Source organism: Mauremys reevesii, linkage group 8 (genome assembly GCF_016161935.1).
Source record: "Mauremys reevesii isolate NIE-2019 linkage group 8, ASM1616193v1, whole genome shotgun sequence".
Lineage (NCBI taxonomy): Eukaryota > Metazoa > Chordata > Testudines > Geoemydidae > Mauremys > Mauremys reevesii.
The window spans coordinates 77000585-77028424 of record NC_052630.1 but is presented as its reverse complement, the minus strand read 5'-3'; the positions used below and the strand labels follow the sequence as shown (position 1 = coordinate 77028424).

The window sequence follows — 27840 nt, the reverse complement described above, 5'->3', positions numbered from 1 at the left end:
TTTTTTGCTAAAATCTTTGTGCTAAATAAATGATCAACAAACTAACATCTTATTTATCACAGGAAAGAAAACATAGTGAAACAATACTAAACTCCTCACTTACCAGACAAAGAAACCATTATAATTGGTTTCTTCTCAAATTTACTGTGATACCACATCAAAGTGCTTCCCTTCCTTTTGTCAAAAATACATTATCTTGGTCAATGATGTCAACTAATATTATAGAAAACTTAAAATATGTTAGTTTAAAAATGTCTAGAGCTATTATGTTGGAAAACTTCTGTTTGCAGGATAGAAAGAATCCTATAATCAAGCAGCCCACAGAAGAAAGACTGCTTTTCAGGCAAATTACAGAACGAGAATACCTGGTTGGTAGACAATTTTTTAAATTGGAATTGTATTAAAGATATTTGAAATAACTTAATTTTTGCTTGATAAGCAACTTATGGTTACAGAGATTTTATTTTCTTTTTAACTCAACAGTCACAGTGAGTTAGTTGTCAAATTCTATTATCTTAGCCACAGCTAGCTTAAGGGCTTTGTTTATAACTATTAGTATTATGCAAGTGTATGTTCATTTTCACTTAATTTTTCAATACAGCCAAATAGATACCATCTAACATTCAGAAGTAAATGTATTAAATTTGGCAAGCTATACTTCAGTATGTTTTCCCAAATATAGTGAAATCTGTCAAAGAGACAATTCCCTTATTAGGCAACTTCCTGTTTGAAGGGACCACCAAAAATACCCAAATGTACTGAATATAATTCTGTTCCACCTTTGTTAGGCCAAATTAGAAAGTCACCTTTGTTAAGAAACTGATTTTTGTCAGACAATTGTGTGGTCACTTAAGACAGATTTTACTGCACAGGCAAGTTATTTTTTAAAAAGGCAAACACACAGGTGAACAAGCATTGAGCACTGCCAGATATGCTATACTGTACTGGAATATTGGCAAGAGAACCAGCAAAACAAAAAACTGTTAAGGGAATAAAATAAGAACCGATACTTCAGTATCTAGGATATTGCAGTACCAGAAAGCGGTGTCCAAACTAGGAGCAGAAACATACTAGCTAGAAATTCTGTTTACACAAAGGCGTTATCAAAGGATACTAGTAGAGTTTCCCTAACCAATGGAAACAGATTTTATGGCAAGAGCTGCATTAAGAATATTGTTCTAAAATGGGGCTAGAGACTATCGAGCAAGTAGTCAAAAATTACAGAATTGTTTTATTAGCACAGTTCTCAGGGAAAAAAAAAATCTTTGCCCGCAACAGTCAGGGATTGTGCGTTAGAACCCTGCTGGCAACGACTGTGTTCAAACAGAGCTGTAACTAGCACAGTTCTTCTCCCAGGGTAGACAGGGCTAAAAGGAGAACAGCAGTTTCCCACATCTGCCACAATTATACAACAAACATGCATTAATTTATGCTGAAGAAGCATGTTTGCCTAAAATGTTGAAATTATTCAATAGTTGTTCATAGTTTTGAAATATTATGCCTTTGTAACATTGAGAATAGTTCTGTCAGCTTGGGTAAATGCTGCTTCTGCACAAGTTAGATTACTCTCTGGGAGGTCTAAGGGTTGCACCCAGCTACTTCAACTATTTTTGTTGAGGAGCAGCATATTTTGCTATCAAAGACTGTACTTTTGTCTAACCTTTTCCTTAATTTCTGGCTCCTTTTAAATCACACTCCAACCACATGCCAAAAAAACTATTTTTTGTGCAAGAGAATTCACTAACGTTGGCAAGTTACACTAGAAGTTTATTGCACTCTCTTTCCCCATTCAATACTTTGCAAAGGAAACAAGAGTTAAATGAATCGTGTTATAGGAAAAATATTCTTCACCACAATACCTTTGCTAATAAATGAAAGAACTCTTTGGAAGCATAGTTAGACAGCTATAAACAGCCTCTTACCTGACTGCATAGTCAAGTCCATTCGTTGCGGCTGATACATCAATGGACTGTCTTCATTTAATGGAAGAACACATTTCTGAACAAACCTCTTCCTTGCAGTTTGATTATGGATCTTTTGAGGAGAGATATCAGGATTCCTTTCTTCTCCTAACCTTTTATTTTTCAGAAGTTCTATCAGTGTAAGTGACTGATTTTTTTTTTCATCATGTAGTACTGTTTTTGTTTCATCACATTCATTTAGGAAACTCAGACCTTCTTCCTCCGATGCAGATACTGAAATATCTTCAGTCTTTAGGCCATTACGGTATGCTTCAAGAGGTATAACATTTTGAGATAAAAAGTCATCATTTGAAGCAAGTTTCTGAGCGACAAATGGTCTGGGAATAATACGGCGACTGTTCAATGCCTTTAGGATTTTTTCATATTTTTCTTCATTTTGCATCATCTCATTTAGAACGCAGATTGGAGACTTGTGTGCATCCCACTTGGTTTTGCCAAGCCTTTTCAGGTGTCCTCGCACATGATTAGACAATCCAATTTTCGTATCAAACCAACCTCCACAGAGCTGGCATGTGTGTTCAGAAGAAGTTTCAGATTTCTCAATAGCTAAAAAGAGAAAATAATGATTTATCAATTTTTCCAAACAATTTTGAACATCTTAACTGTACTTAATGCTATAAACTTTTAATCATGAGTACAAAAAACACCTTTTTTAAAGGAAAGAAAACATAATTCATCTTCTTTTATGATTAGCAGACCATTATATCCTCCTCTACCGCCCACTGCACACCCAAATTAAAAATTTTTACCTTTTCTAACTCGTTTAACAGGGGTTCCTGTTCCAGTTCTTTTGAAATGCTGCATTTTGTCACTTGTCGCTATCTGCTCCGGTGAAACAACATGGCGGGCTTCATAGCTTAATCCAGCTCTGTGAAGATGCCCACGGACATGATTAGACAATCCAACTCCTGTTTCAAATGTTGCTGGACAGTATGGACAGGACTTCTTCTCAAGTGATAAATCAGTCCAATGGAAAACTGAGTTATGCTTTGGCAATGCTGTTCCTACGTTTTCTAAATTTTGAGGATCATGTAATTCATGCAGAAAGTTACTACTCTCTGCATCTTCATAATACTCAAAATAAAAACCATCATTCTGCTCATAATGAAGAGAGGATTTATCACCAGCTTCTTGATCCTCCATTTTACCTTTGAATAAAGGGAATAGGTTTACATGATCCTGATTAATATCACTGTAAGATTCATCCTCCATAGACTGTGCAGTGTAATCACATAGTTCAACATTATCCCATGAACTTTCATCCTCCGTTTCATAGCTGTCTTTTTTTTCAGCAGAGTTAAGTTTCTGTAAAACAACAACAGTCATTTTATGTAGAAAATCTGGATAGCAATCCAAATCATCTCCTGTAACAGAGCCTTCCCTCTTAGACTCTTTAACCACTCTTTTTACAGCTACACGCCTACGATCTTTATAGCCTTCTGGGCTTTTGGAATCAAGATTATGAGAATCCATCATAAAACAATTATTATGGGGACTATTTGATGATGAAAATAAATGTAAAGAACTAACAGAGCTGGACTCTTCCTTTTTAAAATGTAAAGGATAAGGATCACTAGATTTTTTAATCATCCTGTAGTTTTCATATTTGTGCCTATATAAATAATTACTGCTTGTTTTGACACTAGCTTTTTGTTTTGCTGCTTGATGGAAATATTTAGGTTTTTGGTCAATGCTATTTTTAATCAAAATAGTCTTGTTTGTAGAGTTTTGATTGCACACACTTACAGCTGACTGTGAAACACTTTTCCGAGCCTTCTGTATCCTGTGGGGTCTCTTGTGAAGTTTCGCAAAGTTACTGGATTGTGAAGCTGAGCCAAACGATCTTTTTACATCTTGCTTTAGAACAGAATTCTTTGGAAATGTAGATGATTGTTTGATCAAATGTTTAGTTCTGCTACCAAAATCTAAAGGTTCTTCAATTATGCTGCTTTTCCTTTTTTCTAATCTAAGATGGCTACCAAATGGATCAATGCACGATGTTGGATGCAAGTATTCCATGTGTTTTTTTAAAATGCTTCTGGCTGATGTAGTAAATGGACACATTTTGCACATATATGTGGTTGACTTTTTTGATGAGCCTACATATGGATCTTTCACTGAAGTCTTTTTCTGTGTTTTTCTCTGGGACATATCACTACTGATAATTGAACACTTCACTACTGCTCCATGAGCAATCCCTCTATGGCATTCCAGTTCATTTTCTGTCACAGCCATGAAATTGCATTCCTCACAACAGTAATATCTTTTATCCTTTTCATGGGTTTTAGCATGTTGCACAAATGTTTTGGGACAATTGGTACCAAATACACATTGTGGACACTGTAATCGTGCACTTCTACCCTCATCTTGGAGTTCTTTCAACTCCCGGATTTCTTCCATCAGTTTCTGCCTTCTTTCCTGGTGAATTATCATGTGCTTAAGAAGTGAATTACGATCTCGAAATGTCCGTCCACATTCCCTACATGCATAGGGCCTTGGAACATTGAGATGACGGAAGTGACTGTTCCCATCCAAATGATACATCATATGCCTATGCAGGTGTTTCTTCTCCCTGAAATTCACATTGCACTTTGTACAAGGATAAAATGATGGCTCATCAGTACTAAAAGTAGATGGTGTTTCTGAATCATTCTTTTCACATTTGTTTTTTAAAGTACTAGAAAGAAAAGTGCTAGTGTGAACTGGAGAAGTATCTTCTGCACATTTGTTAGTAGGACTATAAATCAATTGTTGGATAGCATCAACAGCTTCTAACTCCTCATCTGTTGATTCAGGCTTCACTTTTGTTAATGCATATTTCTGTGGTTCTACTACTTCTAGATCCTCACTCTGCTCTAAATAGTCAACATTTAGTAATTTTGATTTACTGGGAATATAATCTGTATCATCAAAACAGTCCTCTGTATAACGTGTTATCTTGCTAACATCCATTTTTCTTTTTCTCTTTTTCTCTAGACCTACTTTACAGTGAACTGGAGACTTCTCTATTGTTTCTTCATTTGTCATAAGAAACTGTATAAACTCTTTTTGTGGATCCCAGTTTGTATCATTTCCTAATCTGAAACAACCTGTACCTGAGGAAATTCCTGTTAATGTATTGACACAATCATCGTCTACTAGTAAACTTTTGCTATCCTCACACACTTCTACTTGGTTTATTAAAGTGCTATCTGATTTCACACTATTTCCTATAGATTTCTGTGTATCACAACCAACTGAAGCAGAGGTAGGTAGATTTTTAATGGAATGAGTCAGGTTCTTAGCCTGTGCTACATCAGGTAACAAAAATAACACTTGGTGTTGACTTGATTTCTGTGTTGTACTCTTTGCAGGCAGCTGGAGATCATGTACCACTGGCAAAGTTGAGCAGGAATCTGTATGACCCACAGGTTGTCCAGTGGTTAATGAAACACTACCTTTATTCATAATGGAAGTTTTAGTTAAGGTGGAGTGTGAAACTGGTCCATTAACAGCAGTTCCTTTAGGCAAGATAAAGTTTTCGGTAGAAACAGTAGGAGCACCAGTATGTATAAATAGAGACTTCTGGCCTCCACTTAAGGCTTTTTCAGATCTGTCCCTTGACAGCTCTTCCGGCAGAGTCAATATATTGTTTTTCTGAAATGATGTTTCACTCTCTTGTGGTGTAGGAATGCCACTTTTTCCCTCGGAGATGAAATTGCTGTCATCTAGGAGTCCTTCTTTAGCACCAGTAATCTCAGTATTTATCTTTGAATCATCCATATTGCTGGTCTGTCTACTAAGCACATTTATACTAAAAAAAAAAAAGAAATACAGTAGTTAGACATGCACAGAAATAGCTGATAAAAGCAGTTTTAAATTGATATTATTTCTGCAGCAACATACTGTATTATGATTGGCTGTTTAAAGCTGAAAAATCATTTTGACTGTGTTAAAAACAGTTCAGTCTTTTCATTTAGGAGATTCAGGGTAGACTGTTTTCTATATTAACTTGAAAAATAAAGTGAATCCAATGCTCCTCTCCCCCTAATTTGTGCAACGTTAAGGTTGCAAGATAAAGCATTAAAAACAAACTGAAAGTTCAAAAAGTTAAGTTTGAGATAACAAGATTAACGTAGCCACATTACACAGCCTGTATACTTTATGATATATTAACATTAACATTTTCCAAGGAAAAGAAACAGTATTTCCTATGTATTTGCAATGGGCAGGCAGTAACCTTAACTTGTGGAATTTCCAAAAGTGCTTACAACCTGATCTTGCAGCCTTGACACCATTTCCTCTGGCTAATGTCCTACAGTTTGTATTTGTTTAAAAGGGAAAATATGGTGGAAACTGGAAGTAATTGGCTTCTAAAGCTTACACCAGCAGAACTTTTAAGGCCCCCCAATCCTGCAAACACACATTCTTAACTTTACTATGGGGAGTAGTTCCAGTGATTCCAGTGGAACTACTCACAGTAGTAAAGTGGTTGTAGAATCAGGGCCTAAATACCGTGTTCCATATCTGTTGGGTTTGCACACCTTACAAACTTCACTGGCTTTGCACTTGTTAATTTACAGAAATTTTCTATTATTCAGCGTGTAGTTTTTAATGGTTAGATCTTAATTACCGTATATACTCGTTCTTAAGCTGAATATTTTTGGTAAAAATGTGAGGCATCAAAGAGCGGGGGTCGGCTTATGAACAGGTCTACACCAAAATTTGATGATTTTAAACTCTATGGAATCACTGAATAGAATATCTAATACATTGCCGTTTTGTTTACCTGGAGCATCTGCAGGCCTGGAGCCCCGCAGCTCCCTGTGGCCGTGGTTCGCCATTCCCAGCCAACGGGAGCTGCGGGAAGTGGCGCCACTTCCCACAGCTCCCATTGACTGGGAACGGCGAACCGCAGCCAAGGGAGCTGAGGGGCTCCAGGCCTCCAGATGCTCCAGGTAAACAAAACGTCCCAACCCGCCAGTGGCTTACCTTGATGGGCCGGGAGCCAAAGTTTTCCAACCCCTGAAATATAGGGTCAGCTTATGAAAGGGTTATACAGTTTTTGCTATTTTTACCTATCCATTTGGGAGGGTGGGGAGAGGGTTGGCTTATAAACGAATAGGCTAATGAACGAGTATATATGGTAAATCAAAACCAACTTTACAACAAAGTAAGAGCAACAGTGCTTAATGAGGATATTTGCAGGTAATTATTTAAAAAAAAAAAACAGAAAAAAGGATCTTCACTAGTTTGATGTCTCCCTCTCCCCCAAATTATCCGCCAGTCATCTATTTATACAATATTTAATCTCCTGATTAAAAAATTAACTAGTACATGCAGGTAAAAAGGGCAGGAAAGTATTAACAAAAAATACTGAAAATACAATTTATAAGTACATTAATGTGGATTACAAAGCCAACGGAGAGATCATTTTTAGCTGTTTACTATAAACATTCTAATCTACACATTAGATTACAGATGTAAAATTACAGTTGGAAAATAATAAAGGCTTCCAAGATCACGATGTTAGAATTATTTCAATGAATTTGCATCATCAGAAAAGTCGAACGCTCCCTTTAGCATCTGCAGAGTTAATCAAGAGAACTTGTTCTGTATCTGAAAGCATCACCCACTTCAAGGTGCTTGCCACAACAGACCTGACACTTACTATGGAACAATTTATTAAAACCTTTGTTCTGGTGGTCAAGGAACTCCCCAGTACCAGAAAGAAGAAAACAAAAACCTAATTCTAGTCTATGAGCATTGATATAAAACATGGCAAAGCACACTGAGTATACAGACAGACCTGGGTTATTTGAATCAGTTAATGAATTTAAATGTGTCTTGCAAGAAAGAGGAGAAGTTGGGTGTCTGTCTTTCACTACTTGCTTATGCTACATAAAGTTCACCTGAAAGATTTTTCCCTCCTTCCTCCACACCTTTCCTCCTCAACTCCAAAAATATTTTTTCTTTTACTTGGTTTAACATTAGGATTTCCAGCCCCATTTAGAATGGAACACTGTGGCAACTGGAGAGCAAGTGTAATATGACATCTCAAGGGTACAAAAGGTGAAAGTTAAGCAACAGAAATGGAGAGAAAATTTTAAAGGTGTATCAAACAGGGCACCCAAAACTTGAGGCAGCCCAAATTACTAAGCACTTTTGAAAATTTTGATCTTTGTTATCTGTTTGTTGTTAACACCTATTTAACTTCAATTACTAATTAACATTTTGAATAAAGAAAGCCTCTGTTAAAAGTCATCACCTACACTCCTTCAATTAAAGCGTCACAACAAACATCCTTGGCTCCTCCCAATGGTCCTTCAACAAAACCAAGGAAGACCACACTTGACATCCCTTTTTCCTAAAATTAAAATTAAAAATAGAAATCAAGCAGTAAGTTAAAGAAAGCACACTTTCATCTTATTAACAAATCAAAAACTAGTAAAATGGACCCACAGTGTCTTTTTTTAAAATCCTTTATAGTTCACTCTAAAGACAATCTCCTCCTCCTAACACAAAGCCAGCAAAGGCCTCATGGAAATGCAGCTGCTATACTGCTTATATTGGAGCCAATTTACAGAGAAGGAAAAGCACAGATTTACCAAGCCACACTTAATTTTCTCCCTCTCCCCCCCCCCACACTTTTTTACTATCTTATTTTCCTGGCGTAGTTATTCTGTACCACCTTCTAAAAACTAAACTGGGCCTAAAGAGTGTGAAAAAGAAATGATAATCCAAGTACTGCTGTATAATGAAAATAGCTTTTATTACATGCAATTTATATCAAAAGCTTCTCTTCATTGTATCAATATTCAGAACAATTCCATTTAAGTAATATAGTGTTACTCATATCAGTGTGCAGTCACAAATACATTAAGTATACATTAATGACAGAACATTGTTTTAACGGATTTATGCCATATCCTTAAGTAAACCTAACCAGACAAAACATCAATTTTTAATCCTTCCATTTCTCCCATTTTCAAAATTCTATTAAATGTTGAGATTAGCAAATTTCCACAGTAATTAAAAGACTTATAAGATCATATTCAATGTTATCACCCTAAAATGGCGATAATGCAGCACCCAGCAGGAGTCTTTACATCACATACACAAGTTAAAAATGGGTAGCACAAACATGCACTAAAAAGCAATAGTACAAGTGTCAGTTAAAAGAAAAGCAAACTCTAAGGATGCTCCACAGTTTCCCTGTCAAATTTCTCATGGAATAAGTATAAAATATTGAACTCTCAATCATATGTTATTCAATCATTCTGAAATAGAGTTTAGAGATTTCATCTTTTTAAGTTAGTTATTCTGAAAAGATTTGTATTTTTTTCATCTTATTATATTCACAGAGGTAGACAAACGTATGCTCAGTCAATTTGAGAGCCTATATTAGTTTTTCTCAACAGGAAGCAATGTTGCTAACGAAGTGGTAAATTCAGTGTTAATGAGTGGCTTCACTGTTACCACCTCTTGAAGTAAAACCTTCCATGTTCCATGTTCCACCCATCTGTTCTGGTGTTAGGGGTTCAGAGAAAGAACAGACGCTTCCCATTTAAAGCAACTTCATTGGTACCCCCTGAACAGCAGGGTGGCAAACTGAGAATATCATGTCTGCTTGGAGATTGCAATCCTCATTATCAAAATGGCTTCATGTAAACTTTCCACAAGTTCAGATGAAGACACAAAACCATACTGTTGCACACGTGAAATTGTAAATGCATAAAGACTTTAGTAATCTAAAGAGAGCATTTAATTTTATTAAAATTATGGAACATGGAAATATTACAATCCAACCACCTCCAGCTAGAAATTTACTTTAATGGTATGATGAACAACAGTTTAATTATATCAGATATATTTATTTTTCATAAATAAATTACTTCAGGTGTTATATGTTTATGAAGACTGACAATGAGTCAGAAAGGGCTCGATCAAGACTACCAAAATTGATAAGAGCCTTTCCACAGACTTCAGCAGGCTTTGGGTCAGGCCCACAATGCATACTACTCCAACACTAAGATGTATCAGATCATTTTAAGCTAGTTGTAGCATTCTCCTACCTATGAACCAAAGTGTTGGTGCCAATCAGCTGGCACCAAAGGATGAAGTAACTTTATGTTTGCAATGATTTTAAATATCTTTTTGTGAGTGCATTGGGAGGCGGAGATTTGAGGCTGAAATTCAATACTTAAACCTATTGGGTTTTACTTGAATACTACAACATACAATCGCCTAGGGTCACCAGATGTCCTGATTTTATAGGGACAGTCCCGATTTTTGGGTCTTTTTCTTATATAGGCTCTTATTACCCTCCCACCCCGTCGTGATTTTTCACAAGTGCTGTCTGGTCACCCTACAATCGCCCACTCCAATATCCTGAAACGGATGCAATAAAACAATATGCAGGGCTAGATGGTTTTAATAGTGTTCTATCCTGAGCTTTCAATGTCCTTATTTTTAAGAGAATGTTTATGTTTGAACCTCAAGAGGAATAGTGACCTACTGAAGTGTAATCTGATCCAAGGCACTTTCAAAATTAGGTGAATCAATAGAGCAATTAAGATTTAGCCAAGATTGTATATTATTCTTAACATGCAGTCATAGCACACATCTTAAAAAACTTCATGCTGTACACTGTACCATGAAAGCATAAAACAATACAAACTGATCCAAATGCACAGTAGTGACTTTTAAATATACTTGCACAGTACTAGCCACTTTAATATGTCAGGATTTAAATCACATCTTTCTTTGTAAATGCTGAATGTATATAGTATCCCCCTCTCCCCCCCATGTTAAGCATTGTCTCTCTTTTTCTAAGATAGAGAGCTGAGCTAATTTCAATTTTTTTTAAAAAGGTACGACTTCTGGCTAAAATCTTGTATAACAAGTCATTTAGATTGCAGCAATGCCTAAAATATGCTATTATTTTACAAACACAGAATGACACAGTCCCTGCCTTGAAGAGCTTACACAATATATACCTGCAATATCTGGCTAATAAATACTGATAAATTACTACAGTAGTGCTATCATCCAACTGTATATAAGTACTGGGCCAAATTCAGTTAAATTAGCAGAAGCCTGGAATAACTCTGCTGCTCCTAGCAATCTTACTCCAGATTTACAGCAGCACAACTATTTATTGTATTGAGTTGCTCAAGATTTGTCCTAGTGTAGCCAAGAGTAGAATATGACCCATTGCTTAGCTAACCGAAACAGTTTGTCCCCCCTACTTTATTTATAAATGGACATTTAAAAAAATAAAACCACTAACTCTTCTTAAATATCTTGTTTTCAATATTTAACATAAAACATCTCATTTTCTGAAAAATCCTAATGAGTTCTGCAGCTATAACTGCCTGTAGCTAGATACTACAAGCCTTTTTAAAAAAAAGTGCAAAGGTCAGATCTGTCTTCAAGATGACAGATCATCACTTAAATGCCTCAAGCTAATCTTATTGTCTCAGAAATCTCAAACATCAGTATTTTTGCAAACTATCAGCACTTGCTATAACACCCTTACTACACTACATCTTGAGGTTACCACAGAAGAAATGAGGTGATAATTGCATATTAACATAATTATTCTGTAATCCCTCTGAGCAAGCTTCCTAGGTCACTCAGTAATTCAGATTAGATGCAACCTTCTTGTCATCAAATCTATGCTGTCCACTTTCTGTTCATTAATAATTCTTTTTGATAGAAAATGTACTTAATTCCATTCTTTTATGTACATTATTAATTGTATTTATTACAAGTAGGTTAATATTTCTTGAGTACTTATTTCATAATGACAACCTTTGCCATGTAATACTGTCACACACCAAATTATAATATTGCTTTCATTCAAGGCTTGTTCACTACAGAGCTAAGTATATTATACTGTTGCCTGCTAGCACCATTATAGTTAGAGGCTTGTCGATTTCTGTTATAACCCCTCTATTTTACAGGCATTTGCAGCATACTCAAAAAAAAAAAACACTGGAACTGAAAGAACAGGATTTAACCAAATTTGTAAAGAGCATAAAATGCTTTTCCACAGCTAATATAAATTTTCATGCAAAAGCTACAAGTACAAACGTAAACGAGCTAAAACCATGGATCTTAAAGTCACATTAACATTAGACATTTTTAATAAGGCCATAGGGTTTGTTTGTTATTTTCTGAAACCCTGATTAAAAGGAACACTGGAAAGTAGGTGGACCAAAAAATTGAGCCAATTTAAAGGTGAGCTAATTTTATTCATCCTGTTTATACAATATCAGAGAGAGAAAACAAGCCTTTCAGCATAGTTTTAACCCTATATAAGCCCAGCACACTGTTTTTTTAAACAGACACATGCACAATCTTTTCACAGGAAATATGGATCCAACATTTAGCAACAGGAAAGGCATTTAAAATTCTGCACCAGGTTTTCACTTGTGCCTCTTTTGTCACCCAAGAGTGAAGCCTTGAAGAGAGAAGACTGCTGCCTAACATTTTATATCAACTGACTATTTTGAATGTACTTACTAAAATGCATAATTTTACATACGGAAGCTTTCATAGAGTAATGGTCTCTCATACACACAACCCCTATATGACTGGGAGACAAGATGGTAGAGCCAAATCACAGCTTTTCATGAAATGAATGGCAGAAATGGAAATTTTAGTCTGCTGGCTCTTTGGTTCTGGGATCAGACAGGACCGCAATCAGGCTAGTGGACGGGTCCAGTAGCCATGCTGAAGAGGGGCCATTTGCAGCCAGAAGGCATAAGCCTGAAGACTATCAATGAAGACAGAAAAGTAAAGATAATGGGTGAGAGAAGAGAAAGAATGACCAAGAGATGAGGAGACACTGTTCTAGTCTGGAAGCTATTTTTGCCTAAAGAAAAAGGCATACAGGACAACTGGGGAGGAGGGAAGAGTCACAGCAGGCAATAACTCATTACTTAGAGAATGAAATTAAAAAAATAGGAAAAATGAAAAAATACAAGAGAAGAATAAAAGATGCACAGTTTTTGGGTTGATTTTTTGTGTTTTATATTTTCTCTCTATATATCATCTTGATCAAAGTAAAATTTGAGATGACAGGGAAAAGAATGTTAACTTTATGCGAACAGGAGTCATTACTTCATATTGTTATAGCTGAGCATGTAAGAACTCATATTGTTTGAGGGGGGGTTGTTTCAGTGAAGCTAATTGCCACATCATGTTCAAGCACTGGTTTGGAACATGACTGAAAGTTTAAGACCTTTTAAAAAATGAAAGGGCACAAAAAGAAACAGTTATGACGAGAAATTGGTATTAACTTGCCAACAGTCAGCCTGGAGGGAGACAGCCTGCTCCACCAGTCACCAACAATGCTAGCAGAAGCCAGCCAGCCACCCAGTAAAACACCCAAATGGTGTAAAGCAAGAACAAAATCACTTGACTTTAAGTGGATTTTTGGCTAATAATTCTGGGTATTCATATTGTTGGATATGTAATTGACTATAAGTTTTAACTTGTGCTTTTGAAGGAACAGTTTAGCAGTTTCTGGTTCTCTGCCTTTTAGAGCAATTCTGACCGCTCCCTGAGAGAAATTTACTGTTCCTTATGTAAGGCTTCACAGTGCTCTCCCCTCTTTTCTGCTTGTACTTGCAAAGCAGATTGTTGAGAGTGCGCTCCCATACTCACAGCATAGCACTATGGATCATACCATCTCCACTGTTTGCGGGCTTGCCTTGTTTAGAAACCCACAATTTACAGAATTCCAGTAAATGCAGATGTGACTTTGTTTAGCACGTGGTCTGACCCTCTTCTCCCTTGGCTACTCCTGCTGAATTTAATTAAACACACACAGAGCATTCTACAACATTTAATAAAAGAGTAATGGAGGAAGGCTCCTTTAAGCTCTGAACAAAAAGCTCTCTTTTTAAAAAGAAAGAAAAAAACAGAGTGCCAAAGATTCTTCCTGATATTTACATGGATCAATTGTTTTGAGTATAGTTACTAAAATGCATCATCTGCAGGGTGACCAGATAGCAACTGTGAAAAAACAGGACGGGGGTGGGGGGTAATAGGCGCCTATATAAGAAAAAGACCCAAAAAACAGGATTGTCCCTATAAAAACGGGACATCTGGTCACCCTAATCATCTGACACACAGAAGTGTTACTAAAGATCATTCAGGCCTTCTCTAGATGTTTTTCATTTGTTTTTATAAATTCACATGTGTAGAGTTTTGAAACAAGTATGATTACTGGTTTGGAAACAATTCCAACCTAACTACCACTATAATGAAGTGCTAAAATTAAGTTTTCCAGGTAGTGTGGTGTGGCACTACTCAAGTCAGAGAGCAGAAACCAAGTCCTTGTATCTGGCTCCTTGAGTCAGCCAGGGTTGAAAGTGCTCAAGAAGCAACATAGTTGCAGAAAGAAGGAAAATGGATAATTGTTCAAGTCATTCAACTGGGACAATAGATCTGTTAACACCAAGTGACTCTGAAATCTTGTAGTATAGTTGTTGTAACTTGGGTCCTTAAGACATATTCTGGCTTGCTGGAGGCAGTTTTCGCCGAGAGAAGGCTGTAGTGACGCAGTGTTCACACTATTCCTTCTGTTGGAGATATGCTGGGGGTGATCACAACCCACAAAGTGGATAGTACAGTCATTGCAGGAGTTTTGGCATGGCAGCCAGGAAATGTGTCAATTCAGTACACTACCAGGACTGCCTCAATTAGCAGAGTGTGTGAGATTAGACACCAAGCATAAAATAAAACTGACCCTGGTCAAACCATGACCAAAATTCAAACTGCTGCTGGCCACTGGACTCCTCCCAAGGTCCAAGGTGGAAATAATGTTTATCCTCACTAGGTGTTAATCCCTGCTGAAATGCAGTGGGCCTTGCTAGTGTGGAGAAGTGCAATTTACACTGCCATCCAACAATCAGAATATATCCAGCCCACTTTTGGATGTGTGATCTCAGATTCAGAGAAGCATACCAAATGCATTTACTTGAATATGCACTCTTTCGTACCTGGGGACATACAAACTATCACATTACATTTAAGTACAGCAGAGTCTTCAGAGTAATTAAGGTTAAAGATGACCAATCAGGCAAATTACTTTACACCATATATTTGACTGCACGATGATCCAAATTTCTACCGAAACTATTTCTAGAGTATGTCATCTTTTCATCTAATTCTGCAACAAAAGCATCACATCTTAATGTATTAAGTTAATAGAAAATGATAATCTCAAAGCACTTTTCAGATAGATAATGCCTTAAGACAACACTCTTGTGAGGTACAGATATCATCCGCATCTTACAGAAAAGGAAACAGATTTTGCCTTGGCCAGAGAAGGGGGTTGGGGAAGGAGAGGAGACTGCAACTAGATGTGATTTGGTAACCAAAATCCTTTGAACAAGACAGAAGGCATTAAAAGTCAGACAGTTTAAGAAACACAGAAAAAGGGATGGAGTGCAAACCCCCAAAGTTTCTGAACTGGTAAAATACACCATATCCTCAGGCTCAGATCTTTCAGGAATGGCAAAATGGCTTTTTACTAACCAATCAAACAACAAAAGAAATTCACCTTTCATTGAGGATATACATGTACAAATAAAAAGTCCCATGAATTTTTCTCTGTGCATCATTTTAAAATTAAAATAAGATAAACTAGTAATGAAAATGAAATCCCAATTTCAAAAGTAGCACATCGATGCATATGGCAAAAATGTACTGTTAAAATACTGTTTCATGTATTATTTGTAGCAGTAGTCATGGATCAGGAACCCATTGGGCTATTAAAAAAATCGTATGATTTCATTATTAACGGTAAGACTTTTATAGTGAATTTAGTACCTATGAGAGATGCCTGATTGACATTGTAATCTGAATTCCTATTTTACTACAGCTTGGACGGCAACAGCGCAAGCTTCCCCAAGCCCCCAGTGTGTTCAATTCTGTTCTCTGAGGGACCATCAGGTCTCCACATGTATTCAGTGCTTGATGACTCTACTGAGATTGCCAATTGCAGCGGAACTTCAATAAAGCTACAGCTGCACTAGAGAGCTTACAGCAGTGTAGCTATACCAATACAGCTGTGCTGCTGTAAGTTCTCCAATGTAGCCACTCTAAGCTGACGGGAGCCCCTGTGAGCGGTGGTAGCTATGTTGGCAGGAGAAGCTCTCCAGCCAACACAGCGTTGTCCATACGGCGCTTATGTCAGTGTAACTTATGTCGCTCATGGGGGTGATTTATTCACACCCCTGAGTGACATAAGTTATGCTGACACAAGCTACAGTGTAGACATAGCCTAATTCTCACTAAGGACTGGGAGACCATATTTGAATCACTGAATTTTCTAAGCAGCCCATGCATACAGCAATCAATGCAAGAGGAATGCGTGCTTCTATAAACGGCAAGATAGATGTCTGGAAATACCATTTTTGAAAGCATTTTTAATTAAAACATATAAAAAGTGGTTTCTTTAGAAAACTTGGAGTATTTTGTCTTACAAAGAAAATATTGACTTTTGGTCCTTATTCATACATAAGTAGTAAGAGACAGTGTTGTAAACTCATGATTATACCACAAGCCTCAGTATTTGGTGATTTTCTTAAAGCCCCAGTAGTTGGACTGCATGAAAATCTTGATATTTGAATGCTTAGGATTGGTAATACTGAAGAACATATCCCCATCCTCTTGGGACCATAAACTGGTAACCAAATTAGCTGTAACACAGAAAACTACTTCTAAAAGCTTGAAAAGAGAAAATCTAGCTGTTAAGTACAGCTAAAGCAGTTTTTTCCACAGTAAGTACAATTGCTTTAAATTTTCTCCAGGAAACTCTCAACAAAGTCAGAGCCTTTAAAGTTTTACTGTAAAAAGAATGAATTCTTTTCAACTTAAGCATGTATTATGTATGCCCCATTAAGAAAATCAAATTATTTGTAAAGGTAAGAGAGCCTCAAGCTAATCAACACTATGGATTCAGTTTAGAATAGTGAAACTCCAAAAACAGGAAATTTGCTCGTCTGCACTGAAACTTGTTTAGTATGCACCTTTGTCACATGACTATCTTTAAAATGAATATATTTTTGCAGTGGCAAATAACCAGCAGTTTCCTCTAGCTGTGATTCAACACTCATTAAAGCTGTTAAGTTTTTGCTTATTACATACTCAGTTTTAGAGTTTCATTTACTATTGCAGAGACATCCGTTTAGTATAAATTTCAATAATTTAAAAGCCACATTAATAGATTACAGAACCCGAAGCCCATATGTTATACAAAGCTTCCATTCCTCAGATACTTTTTTTTTTTAAATTACCGAGAGCTGGATTTGTGTGTGGTATTTGTCAGCAACTGATCACCACCACACACCAGCAAAAGAAATTAAGAACTCAAGTTCTCTCAAGAAAACAATATACCCCAAACAAGTATAATACAGTGTTCAAGACCATACAGACTATCTAAGGTCAGAGAGGTTATGTACATTTGGGGGAGAACTGGTAGAGAGGGGAGACATATTTTAGTTTGATTATTTTGGTCCTGAAATAAAGTGCTATTTTCCAAGACACAGTATATCCCAGCCATTCTTCCAGCTGCTCTGTGTCAGTGCGCTCTCCCTAATGTCTCTTCACTTAAGCCACATCCACACTACCTCTTATGTTGGCAAAACTTATGTCACTCAGAGGTATGAAAAAAACCACCCTTTTGGGATGGAATCCTATCCACTGTAGACTTCTACCATCTTCTACCATAATTCTAATTCTTTCAGGTCTTACACTTAAAAAATGAGAGCATGCTGCAGTGCAGAACCAAACAATATGGATATCAAAGTGTCAGGGTGGTTGATTCATGTATCTCCTGCTTCAGTCCTCTCTAGGGTGACCAGATATCCCAATTTTATAGGGACAGTCCTGATTTTTGGGTCTTTTTCTTATATTGGCTCTTATTACTGCCTCCTGATTTTTCACACTTGCTGTCTGGTCACCCTAGTCCTCTCATTCTGGTTTTTGTTTGTTTGTTTTTTAATTCCTTAATCTAAAAATAACATATTTGGGTTGACAGCTGCATAGCCCAGGATATTTTTTCTAAAGTTAGAAAAAAAAAAGACCCCATTATTATGGAGTAACACTAATTAAGGTGAAAACAAGCTTTTTAAAGCATCTTCCTGTGTATTTCCTTGCCACTGAAAATGCTGCAGAACTCACTCGTTGACAAACTATGCTGCAAAATCTAAGTTTTCATCTAAAAGGAGTTTTGTTCCTAGCCTTCATGATAGCAAAGGTAGCCTTTCAAAAGTGAAATGAATATAAATTATGTAGTGTTGTTGCCTTCCTCAGTTTGCAGGCAGTCTGAAGCAATGTCTTTAAGATAGATAAGACCAGCCCCCCGTTCAGCATTATGGGATATTATATTATAATCATAGAAGTGTAGGGCTGGAAGGGACCTCAAGGAGCCATCAAGTCCAGCCTCCTGTGTTGTGGCAGGGCCAAGTAAACCTAGACCATCCCTGAAATGCTTCTCTCACCTGTTCTTAAAAACCTCCAATGATTAAACCTCCTCACTCAATTTCAGAATCAAAGGGCAACGTTTTTTAACTGTCACTGCTGATCATTTCAGTAGAAACATCCAGTTAATATGTTTATCCCAGCAACTCAAACGACCCTGAGTGCTAAAAGCCCCATTCGTCTCTATCCAGCTGCCAAAACATCTAGTTTCCCAATGATCCTTGATGAGATTACATGGAAACCCACGAATTTTCTTGTGTGAGGATGTGTCATCCCACAGACAAATGAAGTGCCAATCATCAAATGGTTATCAGAGAAGCTGAAGGTTTAAGAGTTATATTCTAATACTAAAATACAAAGATGTGTACAAAATACATCTAAGTACTGTTGAGACTAAGAATGTTAGAGAATTGTGAAAGCCGCCTCCTGCTTTCATGTGCATTCAAATGTTAAGTAGCACTACTTTTAACAAAACTGACATCCAATTGGCAGAACAGAAACTCTATTTCTTCAGTATTTATAATAACGGCCAGATTTTCAAGCATTTTCAGCACCCAGCAGTGCCCACTGAAAAAAATAGGAATTGAACACTCCTGAAAAATCTGGCCACTTTGTTTGGGTGCCTAACCCTTCTCCTGAAATTCTGGTTCAAACTGCGGATGTGGAGTGCTTTTGAAAATCCAGCGGTTTTTTTATACAACACAACAGGTGGATATTTTAAAATACTGTAATTATTTGATTATGAAGCAGCTTCAAATGTTCTATATCAATGGCACACAGAGAATAAAGGAGAATTATCTTCTATGTAGCAAAAATGTTTAGTCTGTTCAAAATTTATTTTCCACCTCAACCCACCCCCCACCAAAAGGCTGACCATTCTCAAATGGTTTGGGGCTGGTTTGTGTTTAAGTTTAGTTCTCACCTCCATCAACTGTAACACTTCCTCAATATAAACTCTTGTTCTCTTCACTATTATTTCACAGACTTACAGATTTTTCAAGCCAAAAGGAACAATCGTAATTTAGTCTGACCCCGCCCCCCATCTAAACACAGACAGTAGAATTTCACCCAATTATTCCTGTATTGAGCCCAATAACTTGTGGTTGAACTAGAGCATAAATCCTAGAATGTCTTATTCAGTTTTTATTTAAATATTTCAAGGGATGGAGAATTTATCACAACCCTTAAACTGTTGGTTAATAATCCTTATTTAAAATTTATATCTTCTTTCCGGTTGGAATTTGTCCGACTTCCAACTTCATGCCACTGGATCTTGTTATGTCTGTCTATTAGAGCTCTCTCATATCAGAAATCTTCCCTCTTTTGATGTACTTGGCATGATCAAGTTGTCTCAAATATCTCTTCAATACCACAAATAGACTAAGCTTCTTAAGTCTCCCATTGTAAGGTCTTCCAGACCATGAATCATTCTGGTCAATTTTGACTTCCATCCTTCATAACTCTTCTTTATTTGTACACTTGATTTCTCCTCCAAACCTTTCTCTTATGTTCCCCTCTGCCTAGATTAATTCCTTTCCTTCATGCTAATTTCAGATGCCGAAGCATCCTTTCTTTAAAAATCTAAAACCTTGATACCATATCATCTAGGTTTTCCTTTCCTCATTATCACCTGGCTCCTTTCATTCAGACTTCAAATATTTTTTATTTCACTTATGTCTAGAGTAACCTGCAGACAGATCAGTATTTTGGCTACAAGTAACTTTTTATCATTAAAATTCCATTTTATTAAGTATTTGCATTTCAAACAAAAATGTTTGGTGTAGACTTTTTTTTTGCTGTCCATTCTTCCCTTCCAGTAAAATTCTCAGCCTTTTCTTTCTTCCCTTTTTTCCCCCCAAATTAAAACTCCACATTTTATCAGTCCCTAGAAAAATTCTAGGTTTTAACATACATATATAGATATACAGGGGCCTCATTCTGATCTCCATTATAACTCTACTTCAACGGATGTGCCCTGCAGGCTCAGATTTCATCTACAACTTTCACCCATTCTCAAATCTGGCATTATGCAAATTAAGGAATTTTACCCAAAAAATGTCCACTGATGCTACCACCAGATGCAGCCGCAGTTAAGTCTCCTGAGCAGGTTAAACCCCCTTTACTGAACAAAATATTATAGGTGCATTTAGAAGATAATTATTTTACACAATGGCGCTATGAACATCATCACGCCTAATATATTGCCCACCATCCCCTCTAGGTCTCTTTCACCATTGGTGTTTTCAAAGAGCGTCTCATTAAATTGCTCAGTTTGGGATTACTCTTCCACCACTGTATTAACTTGCATTTTTCCAACTCGCAACTTGGTATTTTCTATTAATAATTCTAATATTCAAGGTATTTATTATTTCTGAATTTCATGCAATTTAAGATCAGTAAATTTCACTACTGTTCTGTGGATTATACCCTCCTCTAGGTCAGGACAGCTTACCTGGACTGCCTTCTTGATTTATCGTGTTTCAAAGGAGCCTAAGGGAGTTAGGCACCCAACCTATATCAACTTCTAAGGTGATGCACAAAAAGAATGCACTTTCTTCTGGCAGACTTATTTGTTTTTGGTTTGTTTATGGTTTTTTGGTGGGGCACACACAGCAACAGCCAATTCTAGTTCCTGTTACAAGAGATGAGAATTGTCCCAACAGGAGGCACTTTTATAAGAGTGCCTGCTCGGGGGGGTTTCCTCCATCCCCTGCAAGCCCTGGCCCTCCAAACACACAGTCTTCATGAAACAAGCAATTCTGAAAGCAGTTTTCCCTTCAAGCCAAAAAGTGCTGCAATCACAAAGGTATGAGGGACATCATTAGGAAAAGAACAGGTGAAAGTAGTCCTTGTCCCACTGTCTGGAGCCATCATCTCCAAAATATTAAATAAGTTATGCTATTTCAATTGAAGTAACTGAATGAAAACTTTTCCATTTAGAGAAATGTCATCATATTAGTAGCAAAATTACAGTAGGTTAGAATTCCTTTAAGTACACCGTCCCCAATAAAAGTAAAACACTAAGGTAAATAATATGTTATTACACAATGAAGGGCACACCAATTCTTTAGCTTTACAGTTAAACATTGCTCAAAGTTAACATTTAATAAAAAAATCACATCTCTTTAATTATACATTTTAAACATTCTAACTAACTTCTCTATAAAACAGTTTTTGGGACATAACAATTAAAAGCTTTTCTTTATGTTAAATAAAAGCCTCTTGCATTTCTGAACACATTGCCATTCTTTCCTATTTTAAAACAAAATTAATACAATTCCTGTATCCTCTAATCTGTAATTTTAAAGAGATTTAAGGCCATTTTCCTTTTGAAGCCAAGTACTGCCACCAAGTGGTGATCAAAATCTTTAACCAACAATTTGACGGAGTACACAAAAAAACAGAGAACCGAAAACACTTATTTTTTCAAAATGAGCACAAAAAAATTATTAAAACCACACAAGTAGCTCAGGACAAAATGGATTTGAACATTTGTTTCATGTTCCAAAACGGAACTTTCCTTTCAGTCTGAATAACTAAAGCTTTTTTCTAATACTAAAGTAATCTTTTACATATAGTATTGTTTACTGTAGCCTTTAACCATTACTCCCATAGCTATGAACAAAAATAATTTAAAATCTTATATTTATACTTAAAGTTACTATTGTATGATAGAGCAGTTATATCCTGCAGAGTTACAGTAAATTTAATTTTAGTAGTTTGTTAAATTTTGATTTCTATAAGAATTTACATGTTAAGCTCCAGTGGACAGACAGTGTCTTCCTCTGATCTGTGCAGAGCAACAAGTATATTGTCCAAGTTTAAATGTCTATATCTTTCACTGGAATTAATAAAGTCGAACAACTTTGAGAGGGGGAAATTACCTTTTTTTATTATTATTTCTTACATTCCCTTACACACTTTCAAGAACATACTTTTCAAAGGACAATCCAGGCAGGGCTGGCTTATATGTAAGGCTAGCACTCACCCAACCATTACTGAAACTTTTTAAAAATAGTCTTGTATTTGTATATTATCCTCTTCTGCAACCTATACATCAAAGAAGAGTTTTATAGCTCTTTTCAGTAGATATTATTTCATGACTTCTCTTCAAGCTGTCTGATCACGCTGCTGCAACAACAGGCAGTCATATATAAGGCTTATTTTCATGGTAGTTACAGATTTTTATGAGTAGTGTGAAATTGAGTTCTCACAGTGGAAACCATTAATATTCAAAATTCCTAACAGCTTTTTGTTTACTGCAAAGTTGATTGAATAGAATCTAAGTTATTTAATATTTATATTGTTATAGTGCCTAAAGGTCACAACCAGGTTGGTCAGGAAATGTAAGAAATCAGCTCAGTTTGATTCTTGACAAGAACATTTCCCAGATTTGTCAAACTTGGCAGTCAGCTTGTGCATTAGTCCAAAAATACAAGTTCTAAAAGATTTTCATATAATGCATAGAAAGATGATAAAATCAGGAGCACAAAGACAGAGAATTTGCATGTCAACAGCATGCTGCCACAGAATGAACTTAAAGTACAGCTTCCCTACAGCCAACTTAAGAAATTTTTAATTCAATTTTACTGAAGTTTGTCATGGTTTTATAACAAGTTATACATCTTCTGATTTTTGGAATTTTTCAAAGTGAAGTTCCATCAAGCTAAAAAGTGAAAATTCTTTCTTCAATGTATACTGAAACATACCTAGCTACTTGTGATACTTTCTTTGGTTGATAGTGACCATTGCAATCACGAAAATTCATGACCAAATTTTGCCATTTTGCTCTTCGAAAGCAGATTTTTTCAAACTGAAAAAAATACAGCCCTAGTCATATGTTCTGTTAAATATTTTATAGGTAACTGGATATTGTATTGGTATGATTGATAAACTTAAAAATACAATGAAGTAAAATTGATGATCTGAGGAAGCCATCCACCCTGCCTCATCAAGATTCATCTTCCCTAAATTAGGAATTCCTCAATGGGAGGTGGGAACGATCAGCACTTTTATTTTCTTCTCTGGCCCCTAGCACACTACCAGCATGCTATCCTTTCCAATCCCATGATGTGCCTTTCAATAGGGAACCTTTTAAGGGCAAACCCTCCCTCCTCTATCCCACTCTACAGTACTGTACAATGACTGACATTTAGGGAAGTACTTTGCATCTGTCCTGGGGCCTGCTTCTTATGCTCCTAGCTCAACAGCTGTACTCTTCAATGATCACGTGTATTTTTAATTTATAAACAAATGCCAATTCTAGGTAAGGCCAAGAAAGTCAAACTTGGGAGCTAAGAATTTAGCAGTTTGGTGGGGGGTGGGGGGGGAGGGTTCCCTTTCAGTATTATCCAACATACTGAATGATTAGGAAAGGAACCAAATTTATTTTGGAAAAAAAATTGAGAACTATCAGATGTCCAATGTGCTAATTATAGTAAAAGAGGAACACCACATTGTAAAAGAGGAATAGGATACAAGACAAAGGGGATAGTGATACATAAGAGCACCCAATGTGTCTCTTCATTGCCCAAGAGGCATTTGGACTATATTTAGTCTAAGGTAAAATAATTGCATAAATCAGTTTGCTTGTAAAAATATTTCAAGCTTACTAGACCAGATACTTCAGTTCTCATACACACACAATCTAGTTGGAATCTTCCAGAGGAAATAAAAACACATGCATTACTTTAGAGTTTTTTTTTTTATTGCTCAAGTAAATGAAAAGTTGGAAATTTGGAATTCTACAACTTCAAACTACAACGATCAAAACTTTAGGATACATGAAGGAACAGAACACTAATTGTTCACCAAGTCCATCCTCTGCTTTATAGTAAATATATCTTGCTATTTAACAAGTATACCAAGCTAAGTATTTTGATGTCATTACTGTACTTTGTATTAGGTAAGCCAAATCTGAGAGACAGATCTAGGAAAGAACGGTTAATAATCTTCAGTAGCAGTGGTTCTTCAAGATGTGCTGTCCACATTAATTTCACCTCTGGTGCGCATGCACCATGCGCTAAAGAGCCAATTCTTTTTGGCTAGCAGTATCTGCTGGAGTCACACCTGTATTATGGATGTCCTCGCACTCTCCCCTCACCTCCCTCCAGGGCATAAAGGACACAGCTGGCCCAGCTATTTCTCATTTCCTTTGAGGATACAGAATTCTGTAGCTATGAGACATGAAAGAAGCAGGGAAGAAGGGCAGGTGGTAGAAAACTCTGTAGAAACAGGGACTCAACAACAGGCTGCGAGCCACAGCCTGGTCCTGGCCCTTTACAACCAACAGGGACTGCAATTGGGGAGCTCTATCTATAGCAAGGGATCGTTCCCAGACAGTAGAGACCCATGCCAGCCCAGGAATGTATCTTCGATCTTGTGTGTTTGGTTTGGGGATTTTTGCAGTCTTGTTCATCTGCCACTCAACCATAGCCCACACCACACCCCTCTTCTGCATGCTAGCACCGAACCTCATACTCTTGCCTCTTCCCTTTCCCTCCCACCGGCTCCCTCTTCCTTTCCTGGTAACCTTCACCCCTCTACAATTCTTCCTACCACCTATACCTACTCTTTTCCTCTCCATCCCAACCTGCCCCCTCCTCCTGCCAGCACAAATCTAGGTCCCACATCCAATTTGTCCTCCTTATCTTTGATGACATTTGCCACAACCCTGACCTTCCCTCCACCCTCACCATCACCACAACTCTTCTTGTACTACCATTCCTAACCTCACACCCAACCCCCCCCCCCTCCTTTTCTTGCTGTCATTTCTAAAAAGATCAGTCATTCAGGACCTCTTCCTATCTCACTCTCTCCAGCTCCTGGCTCTCACAGAGATCTGGAGCCCTCTGTCTGACCTGCTTCTGCAGTCACCCTCTTATGGAGGCCCCTCCTTCTCTCACACTCTCTAAGACCATGGTGAGGGTATTGAGATTCTCCTCTCCTGATCCTGCTGCCATTTTCAACAACCCTTCTCCTCCCTTACCAATCTCTCTTCCCTCTTTTGAATAAACCTGTATCTGACCCCTCTCCTCTCCCCCTCCAGATTGCTGTCAGCTGCCATCCATTCAACTCCTCCCCATCAGCCTTCCCCTCTGATTTCAACTCCTGGCTCTTTCAATTTCTGGCTCTCTCGCTTCCTCTCTTCTCAGTCTCCCACACTCATCTGCAGCAACTTCAGCTTTTGTGTTGATAACACATCTGACCCCTGAGCTGCTCATTTCCTTACCCTCACCTCTTCATTTGACCTACAGCCCTGATTCAGTTCTCCCACTCACCAAAAGGGCCATTCACTTGACATGTCTCCAGACAGTGGCCTCTCTGTTGTTGAATTCTCCCTCCCTGACCATCACCTGCTCTCTTTCAGCACATCCAACAGCCCCCAGGCCCTATCACCCTGCTTTTCTGTGACTTCTCTCCTCCCGCCACACCCTTCTGAATAACTCCATACACAAACACAAATTCAACTCTCTCTATGATGAGGCCTCACAGATCTACCTCTCCAGACCTGTCTCCTTCTGTCCAATCTAAAATCTTTGCCCATCTCTTTAGCTTCTCTTCTTTTATTGATTTATTGTGCTCTCTGCACTGGGAATATCGCTGCACCAGTCTATCCAAAAAGAAAAGAAAAATCTCCCCCCCCATATTTAAACTATTAATACACTGTACCTGTATCTACCCTGTAAATCAGGAAGAAAGCAGTTAAGATAATCATTATCAGGCATGAAAAATAGAGGTAACAAGGGGCCCAAAAGACTTGAATACACACTATATGTGGCCCAACAAAAATCATCTTCCCATTCATGGTTCTTCTATTATAAACTCAATCTGGGAGGAAAAGATGAAAATCTTTGTGGGCATACTTTTGCAGAGTTCTGACTGTTCCACTTTTCAAAGTCTGGCTTGAAATTGTCATCAGTTCCAGTGTTAAACATATTCATGCCACTATGATACACCTCTACCTCGATATAACATTGTCCTCGGGAGCCAAAAAATCTCACCGCGTTATAGGTGAAACCGTGTTATATCGAACTTGCGTTGAGCCACTGGAGTGCGCAGCCCTACCCCCCCCCCCCCCGGATCACTGCTTTACCGCGTTGTTTCCAAATTCGTGTTATATCGGGTCACATTATATCAAGGTAGAGGTGTATTGGAAACATTCTTCTCTAGCTAAATATCAACATGATACAATAACCCGTCTGTTTATATTGTTTCCTCCAAACAACAGAAGATCACACTATTCAGCCCAGAGTTGCCTACTCCAGTACACAAACCTACACCAGTAGACAAACTGACATTTCAAATTTGTAGGAAGTGTTCTCCTACAATCAGTGCTGTTATGTCCATACCTGTGGCTCCTTCAGAATCTTAGGACAAAAGAGGTGAAGACACAAAGCAGCTCAAGCCTATTTTAAAATGTACATTTCAATTTATTTTTAAAGCAATTTGAACTCATTTTAGGTCTACATATTAATCACAGATCAGAGAAACAAAGCAAGTTCAATATGTGTAAACCCATCCCATCCAAAATAGCAAGCTACCCATTATTTGGTTCAAAGATTACATGTTAGTTGAATAGCGAGCAGAAAATGGGATGTAGAGCCTAAATAGTCAGATAAGTGAGGAAGCTTCTGTACATACAATGCCATCATGACCAGGTTTCAAGCACAGAAAGTTCCTTGAGAAATGGATCCTTAACTAAAGCTGCCATGCTTTAGTAGGCCAAGTAGTAATGCAAAAAGTAGGCCAAGTAGTATGCAGAGAGATTAAAATTACAGAGGCTCAAATTTAATTTCATTACCACAGAGAACATTTTCTATAATCTTGACTTTATAAATCTGTGTTTGTAACAAATTGATCTCTATAGACTGTAGGTATATTTAGGTCTAAAATGGAGTGATGCACTCAGCGGTCCCTCATTATTAGGGACCGCTGAGTGCATGGGTAACTTTTGGTAATGGAACCTAGCTATTATTGACCAGTGACCCATGTTTCTTAAGTCACCGATATATGCAGATATCTTTCGAACAGCATAGATATCTACAAACGTTATTCTTGATACAACCCAAACTTTTTTGTACTCCATCTTCTGTGGTGTTATCTACACCTGTCTCCCCAATTCCTCTCAAGCCACGTCAATTTGTTCAAAATCATGCAGCACACTTGACTCTTGTTTGGCCCAGGAGTTATCTTTAGTTAAAAAAAAATAAATAAAAATAAAAAAATCAACCTGTTTGCCTGCTTTATTTTACCATGGGATTTCCCACTTGCTGCACAGTCAGAAAGGGTTTGCTCTAACGCAGCATTTCATTCCAGCACGTTTCAGAATACAAATGGCCCTGGTCATGTCCTAGAAAAAAAGCTTCTCTAACAT

At 37.3% G+C, this 27840-nt stretch overlaps 1 protein-coding gene across 22 annotated transcripts in view; it reads right to left on the bottom strand.

The window, feature by feature from the left end:
* Window positions 1-27840, bottom strand: part of ZNF644 (zinc finger protein 644) — a 121543-nt gene that overhangs the window by 62385 nt on the left and 31318 nt on the right. For 11 of the 22 annotated variants that reach the window (XR_005583298.1, XR_005583297.1, XR_005583299.1 and 8 more), the window contains 3 exons: window positions 8234-8328; window positions 2732-5775; window positions 1923-2528 (listed from right to left, as the gene is read on the bottom strand). The exons of 2 other annotated variants lie outside the window; for them this stretch is intronic. Coding sequence is in view for 15 of the 20 variants with exons in the window: in XM_039483169.1 (XP_039339103.1) it covers window positions 1923-2528; window positions 2732-5775; window positions 8234-8319 (3736 nt within the window). In the remaining 5 variants the exon portion in view is untranslated. Of the gene's footprint in view, window positions 1-1922; window positions 2529-2731; window positions 5776-8229; window positions 8329-27840 lie in introns of those variants that run through there. 9 more of the 22 variants (XM_039483176.1, XM_039483179.1, XM_039483173.1 and 6 more) reach the window with 3 other exon arrangements.